The sequence below is a fragment of the Crocodylus porosus genome, unplaced genomic scaffold (assembly GCF_001723895.1).
Source record: "Crocodylus porosus isolate Cpor-Errol unplaced genomic scaffold, CroPor_comp1, whole genome shotgun sequence".
NCBI classification, from domain to species: Eukaryota; Metazoa; Chordata; order Crocodylia; family Crocodylidae; genus Crocodylus; species Crocodylus porosus.
Genome location: NW_017728950.1, coordinates 16,195,320 through 16,202,802, shown reverse-complemented (window position 1 = coordinate 16,202,802; position 7,483 = coordinate 16,195,320). Strand labels below are relative to the sequence as shown.

The window sequence follows — 7,483 nt, the reverse complement described above, 5'->3', positions numbered from 1 at the left end:
CACATGTATGCTTGTATGAAACGGAAGTGAGCTGTAAGAGTTCCTGTTTCTGCACATGTGCCCAGGAGGAAAAAGATAAATAGAGCCTGCAAAATTCCTTAGTGGGTTCAGAGTAATCTGAGTTTTTGACTCTGCTCTGACCCTATTTGCAAATACACCTTTTGTGCCATCTAATGAATGTGTGTCTGTGATTTTGGTGGCCTCCAGAGAAACGAACCGCTTTAAGCATCACCACTCCCAACCAGGTCCTGCGGCCATGCATTGCAGTCCCAGGCCCCAAGCCCTATGCACCCCCCTGCTGGGCAGCAGCTCCAGCCTCAGCTCTGCACATCACACTCCCTATTGGGACCTAGATTTAAAATGAGATATCCACATTTTCCTTTGGTAAAGGGAAAAATCCGTGTTTTGCTCCATTTTTCAATGGGAAACGGAAAACCTGGATCCATGCTGATCAGGTCTGGCCATTTCTCTTTTGGTACAGCAGCAAAGGCAGGCAGAGTGCTCCCCGTTGGTGTTGGTGTTCTATTACTCAAGATGATCATTATATATAATATCTCTTTATAATCTCTTTATCATTATATATTGATATATATCAAAATAATTATCTCCTGCAAATAGTATCTCTTGCAAGAGTCTGACAGAAGGTTCCCCTAATTGCATTAATAGGCCTATCAGCACCTGGCATTATGGGTGGTTGGCTTGCCCACTAAGTTAATGCCTTTAACAAGTATTGTACAGCATACAGCAGACAGGAGGCTTAAAGGCAACATAGCCAAGAGGAATCCTGCATTGCTGATGAAAGCAGTATCTTGCCCAGAGCTTGTAAAGATGCTAAATCCTTTGCACATGGTGACTGAAACTGTCAGTATCATCAGGACATTTCTTTAGTCACAGAAGCAGTGGTAGGCAAAAGGTCCCAGAATCTCAAGAGGGGAAAGAAAACCAATGCATAAGATCATAGAGCTGCCACACTAGATTAGACCACGGGTCAATCTTGCCCCATATGCTTTATTTACAGTGCTAAAAGGAAAAGCATTTTTGTAGGGCCTATCCAAACCAATCTGTCCCTTGCCCCTCTTCCCTTATAGCATCGTACATTCAGAGGCCCAAAGAGTCCTAACTTTGAGTTTGTGTCCATAACTGTTATATGTTTAATATCCATGATGGACCTCTCTTGTTCAAATTTTTCCAGTCCTCTTTTGACCCTGGTTACACTGTCAATTTGTACAACATGCTGTAGCAAGGAGTCCCACAAGCTAATTCCACACTGTGTGGAAACAAACCTTCTATTGTTATTTTTAAGCTTGCCAGCTGGGCTTGGAAGTGTATTCTTTTGGGCCCATCCCTGCAGATATCTAGGGAGCTGCCTTGCTGATAGGCTAGAGCTGGCATACAGAAACAAAGTTTCCAGCTGTACAGGTGTCAGGACCTCTGATCAAGCGGCTAAGCACCTAAGCTACCACACCTACTCTGATCCCTGTCTAATGCAACTGGCCCAATTTTCTGCAGGCAGATCGGCTGGCAAAACTGCCGCTCACCTCTTATAAGCACACGTGCAGCCTCAGGCTGCAGGCATACCCTGACAGCCTCAGTCTTTTCCAGCAAGCCCTGTGTTCACAGCTCTCCCTTGTTCATCTGACTAATGACCCTGGCTGTGGCTTTCCTGGCCCTGATCTTGGATCTCCCCTGAAACTTAGCACTAGCTTGTCTCTCTCTGGTTTTCTCTACACCCTGACTCAGCTTGGCTTCCTTGACCCTGATCTTGGATTTTCCTTGCAACTTGGCACTGGCTCTCTGACCTCTGACTCCTGACCTTGGCTTACATCTTGGACTACATTTCTTGGATCTCCCCTCTCAGCTTCCCTAAAACTGGGTCCCACATTCTGCTGAGCTAGACCATGACCTGAAGACTTGGTAATCTGTGGGCCCATCATGCTGGTCCCCAAGCTGCCCCTCAGGGCTGATCCTCAGCCAGATCCACTTATGTCCTGGCTGAACCCTTACAACATGTGGATGCTTGCCTGGGTGGGTGCAGAATGGCACCATGGGGTAACTAACCCCACCCAGCTTCAGAAATCTATGTTGTGGAATGCCTCTGGGAGCCTTATGCCCCCGGACAAGACACCTGCATAGCTTGCATCACCACAGGCACTTCTGGGACATGAGGAGTGAGTTTAGCTTCATAAACGAAAAGGAACAGTAACAATTTGGGATTTCAGATTTCACAGGGGCATTCAAGAATGATCCCTCTTCTCTTGCTATGGTGAACAGAATTTTTTTTGTGATCACCCATGGCCAGTAGGCACATCTTAGTCAACTGGTAGCCTGTGAACCCCAGTGGAACATCTCTCAGCTTTACCACCGAGGCAGAGGAATTCAGTGGATTCTGCACCATCAGTGTGTACAGTCAGGAGTTGCCCCTGCTGGTACCCACCCTTACCACAGCATTCCAGACTTCGGAGTAAAAGTGAAATAGTGTCTGAAATGTGCAACAGGCTTTCTATAACAACATGAGCTTTAAATTAGCATCTGTGACTGTCGGTACTTGTTACAAAAGATCCCCCAAGATCCCATTTCTGCCCTTCATCCTGTTCTGCTCTTGTCAGTGACACTGTAGTCACAGTCTGATAAACAGGGATCCTGGTTTTCTCTGATTTAAAAAAAATCCCCACTTTTCAGATATAAAAAAGTAACCCAAAATCCACATTTGTCCATGATTAACCTGAAGCACTATTATATCTATCTATCTATCTGTCTATCTATCTATATATTAGTGGTGTTTCATTTTAATCATGGACAAATGTGGATTTTTTGGGTACCTTTTTTTTAACTGAAAATTGGGGATTTTTTTTAAATCTGAGAAAACCAGGATAGGATCCCTGCTGACAAACAAGGACTCTTCTGTTGGGGAAGAAAGCCCAGACTGGAGTGGAGCAGGGAAGGACTCCTTAGACTCTGAAACACCCCTTCACACACTTGCCCATGGGAACAATCACCACTGTCAAGGATTATATACCATGTGACTTAAACCCACTGCTAGTGTAAGCAGATTAAACTCCTACTGATGTCATTAGAAACTACACCTCTCACTAGGGCTAAAATTTGCCCATGCTTCAGTGTCTGAATCTCTCTGTTCTGGCTTGTGAGCCATTCAAGCAGAGAGGGGCTGCGAAGTGCTGTTTAGGTGCTGTACAAGTTAACAGAACATGCTGTCACTTCAGCTTCTGTTTCCTCTAGGAATAAACTGAGTTACAAGATAATTTTATATTAAATTAGAGCATAGAAAGCCTGGTTGTTTTAATAAAAGATATGCTCTGGGTCCTGCAAAAGCTGAGAGCAATGATATGAAGGGACTGAAAAAATTATCTTTAATGGTACGTATTTCCTCTCGAACATTAGAAATCCACAGTCTCGTGCTTAAAAAAACAAGGCTATGTATGCTGCAGAAGAACCTGGGGTTAGGTCATTTTCCAGCAGAACTATAACAGCCTCTCACTGATCTCGTCTAAAAGGGGAAGTTAAATTAATAATAATATAACCATGTTGTCACTCTGCCATTCCCCAAAGGGCTCAATGCCATGTGACCCACTCTCTTAGTTCTGAAGGAACTAGATGCTGGTATGAGCTGATGCACAGGCTGGAAAAGTAACATGCTCCCCCAGCTCCCTGGGGCTCTGTGTTTTGCCTTTGCAGCATTCCCATTCCAGGGAATGAGAATGAATTATAGATAACAACTAATTGCCCCAGTGTGAATGTGCAGCTGAACTTATTCTTTAGGCTCTGTGTAAACTGCTGATACCAGAAGCAATGAGAATACAGCTTGGGCAGCGTCCCTGAGGTGAATTACTGCCTTGAATTCACTCCAGAGCTGACTGTCGTCCTGTGTGAGAATGGAGGGCGCAGCCAAACACACTGAAGAAATCACCACCTATGCTGACTGCATCTTGAGAAAAAAGAATTCACTGCAACAACAGCATGGCCATTAGGTCAAAAGTCCCACATGCTAGAGACATGTTACTGTACCCTTGAAACAGAGCCATTTGGCAAATGTATTCCTTCTCTCCATGGTCTTCATTGTTGTGTCGCAAAATCCAGAGGTCCATGCCAGATCAGAAGCTGGGTGCAAGTAGAGATGAAATATTCCCATAACTCAATAATGACTGCAGTGGTCCAAAACACTGACCAGTAGGTTGCCAACTTTTTTTCTATCTGAGCCTTCTTTGCAATGGACTGGCCAACACACGGCCTTACGAGTTCCCACCCTCATCCTCTTCTCCAGTCCCTTTCTTTGACTGTCACCACATCCTCAGGTTATCACTTTCTTTCCTTTACTCTTTTACATTGTTTTTGTCAGTCCAGCAGCTGGGTACCTTGAGATGGCTGCAACTCTGATGCCAGCTTCCTTGAATGGCAGAAGCTCCAGAGGCCAAAGCCATCTGCTGCACAGCTGCATCCGTACTGGGGCAAGCTGTACCAGGTTGTACTGGATGTACACAGTTGTACTGGTAGGTCTTTGGGGTGCAGACAGGGACCCAAGCCCAACCTGACCACAGGATGGAAGCTCCTGAGCATATTTAAACCAGGGTGCAAATTAAGAGGGAGACTGGGCGGGGGGGGAGGCAAGCCCCCCTGTAAGAGATGAGAAACTCCTTTAAGATTTCAAAACCATAACCTGGGGGAAGTGGGGGGCAGGGCGGCTCTGATCAGATTGCTCCTTTGCTTAGGTGGACTTCTTAGTCACTGAACTGGTTAATTTTTTTGCAGCCTGCCCCCCCACCAGTCAAAGTGTAATCTAATCCCAGTTTAAACCAATTTGTAACCTTTTTAACACTTAAAGCCAGCACAGGCCCAGGAGCACAGACTCTTTTAGCTCCCACATGCCTTTCGGGAAGGCCACACTAGTTCCTCTGACTTCAACTAACCCCAGACGAGCCTGACTTTGGTCAGGAGCGTCTACACAGCCCCATTTCGTGGATTCGCCTCAACCCACCAGTTCTTGCACACCAGGTGGCCATAACTCAAGGGTGATGGGAGCTGGACGTTATGAGCCAGGCAGCAGGCTGCCCTACTGCAGGCACCCAACTCGCAGCACCCCTTGCAAGCCTATTCAGCCAAATAAAGGGGCAAGGTTTTTGTAGTGCAGAGCGGCTGGACGGGCTCTGGGGCACCAAGAAGGGCCCTTCCCTCCCCATTGCTGGTACTAATGCAGCCGGGGCGCGGGCCTGGCGCTCCTCCCTACGCACCAAGGTGCCCCACGTGCAGCCCAGGTCACAGACTGCCTGCAGTGGCAGGGCGCGGGCTGCCCCTGCCCCCACCTGGGAGCCTCACCACGCAACCCCGCCCCACTCCGGGCGAGGGCTGGGGCCTCACTAGATTAACGCGCATGCTCGTCGCCGGCGGCGTTCTGATCCCCTCATTCGCCCCAGCTCTGCCCCGCCCTGGTTCGGGAGCGAAGGGCGTGTCCCTTCTCAGTGCCCGTAGCCGGTGGGCGGGGCCGTGCCTCAACGCCGGAAGGAAGCTCCGCGCTGCCGGGCCGGAGTTGTATGACCCGGTGCGATCCCGGCGCCGCCAGCAGCAGGAGGATGTTCCGCATCGAGGGGCTGGGGCCCAAGATGGACCCGGAGGAGCTGAAGCGGAAGATGCGGCGCGATGTGCTCACTTCGGTCCGCAACTTCCTCATCTACGTGGCGCTGCTGCGCGTCGGTAAGGGGCGGCGCGGCCACGTGCGCGGGGCTCGGCCTGGGGCTGCGGCCCCGCCCGGCGCGGGCAACTCCTGTGCAGCGCTGCCAGGTGTTAAGTACGATCGTATTGGAAGCCCAAGATGATCGTGTTTGCTGAAAGTACCCTGCCAGTAAGCCTCTTCTCACCCATTCCATATCGGTCACTGTAGGTGGCCGGTGAGCAAGTGAGATCGGGGTTGTGCGAGTTGAAGCATGTCTTTATTTTGAGGTGAGCCTTTGAGAAAGGGTTGGCAGCACACCCAGTAGTCGGTTAAGACTCCTTGAGAGTGATGTGGGTTTTACGTGTGCTGCATCAATGAGCTGCCTCAAAATTATCATGCATTTTGAACATTGTTAGTGATTGTACATTGTACAGGGGTTGGAATGATCATACAGATATGATAATTATTGTACACCTGGTAGCACTGCTCAGATAGGTCCTGCCCCATGGGCTCTGGCTGTAGTGCGCACACAGCCCAGGGCTTGCAGCTGTTTGTAAACTTGCTCATTTGCACTTAATTTATATCTTGGCTGTCCTGTCTTTTTCAGCTCCTTACATCTTAAAGAAGCTGGATAGTATATGAATACAGAAGAGCTGCAAAGAGGTGGCTGGGTACATGGAAACACAAAATGGACAGTGGTTGCTTTTCCCTCTTAAGAGCATAGTGCCAAGGGCAGACTTCATCTGTGGAATGGATCTGGAAAATGATTATTTTAAACATTTGACTTTGAGAACAGGAGTCTAGTTTGAAGTATGGAAAAATGGTTATTGTCCCTTCAGCTGACTTGAGGTCACACAGTGCTCCTGTGTGTCTGCATACAACTTTTTCTTTTTTTTTTTAAATTTATGTTGGTACCACTCATACTGTATGTTTAAAAATTGTATCGAACTCCATATTTTTTTTTTAGAAAGCATTAAGTGTAAGCAAACTGTTCTGGAGCTACCTCTGAAATATCACAGCGCTGTGGCTGTCAATCTTACTGATCCTGTCTCCATGTGAAGATTAAAATTATTTGAACCCTGAAACTACTAAAACCACCGAAGAGAAGCTGTTATCTTGAATCCGGTTCCCTATGGATTTTTGTTGTTGAAATAAAATGGAAGAGCAATTCTGTTATTTCAGGCACAGTCCAGCAGTGCTCTATTTTTAATAAAATCTGTTCCATAGATGTCCTGGGATCTTGCATTTACTCTGGGCCATTGTCTCCTTTAAACTTTTTCTTCTTGCATACAGATTGAGAGAAATAAGATAACGAAATTGGCAGTTTATGCCCTCCAGAGTTTATAGTATTAGTAGACTATACTCATAATTGGCAAATGGAGAGAAAGGAGGTAACCTGCCATATTTACCTCCTGGCCTGTGTCAAGGAATTCTAGAAAAGCCTGCTTGGAAGGGGGGACCTGTCATAGCCCCTGCTCAGGGGAGGATTATCTGTTTGTAAATCAATCTATGTGTTTGTTTAACTTAGTTTTAAATCTATGCAATCCGCCTGCATGACTATGGGGCACACATGAATGATCCCAGGAAGTGGACCATGCCCCATGCTGCAGAGGGAGGCAACACTCCCCACAGTCCATACTTATCTGACTGGGATAAAATGGTTTTCTGACCCCAACTATAGTGATTGATCTGAACTTGAGAAGCAAGATCCTTTAATCAGTAACCTCCAGGTTTTTTTTCAGTCCCAACAGAGACATCTGCCTGTCCTAGCCAACATCCCTACTCTTAGCTGCAGCCTATACCATATGTTTCTGTGCTAGT

General features: G+C 47.2%; 1 protein-coding gene across 1 annotated transcript; it reads left to right on the top strand.

Moving 5' to 3' along the window:
- Positions 1 to 5,471: 5,471 nt before the first annotated feature.
- On the top strand, positions 5,472 to 6,891 carry TOMM5 (translocase of outer mitochondrial membrane 5). Its single transcript, XM_019555405.1, has 2 exons — positions 5,472 to 5,703; positions 6,270 to 6,891. Exons 1-2 carry the CDS (start codon positions 5,544 to 5,546, stop codon positions 6,302 to 6,304), a joined length of 195 nt encoding a protein of 64 aa, XP_019410950.1. The 5' UTR covers positions 5,472 to 5,543; the 3' UTR covers positions 6,305 to 6,891.
- Positions 6,892 to 7,483: the final 592 nt, after the last annotated feature.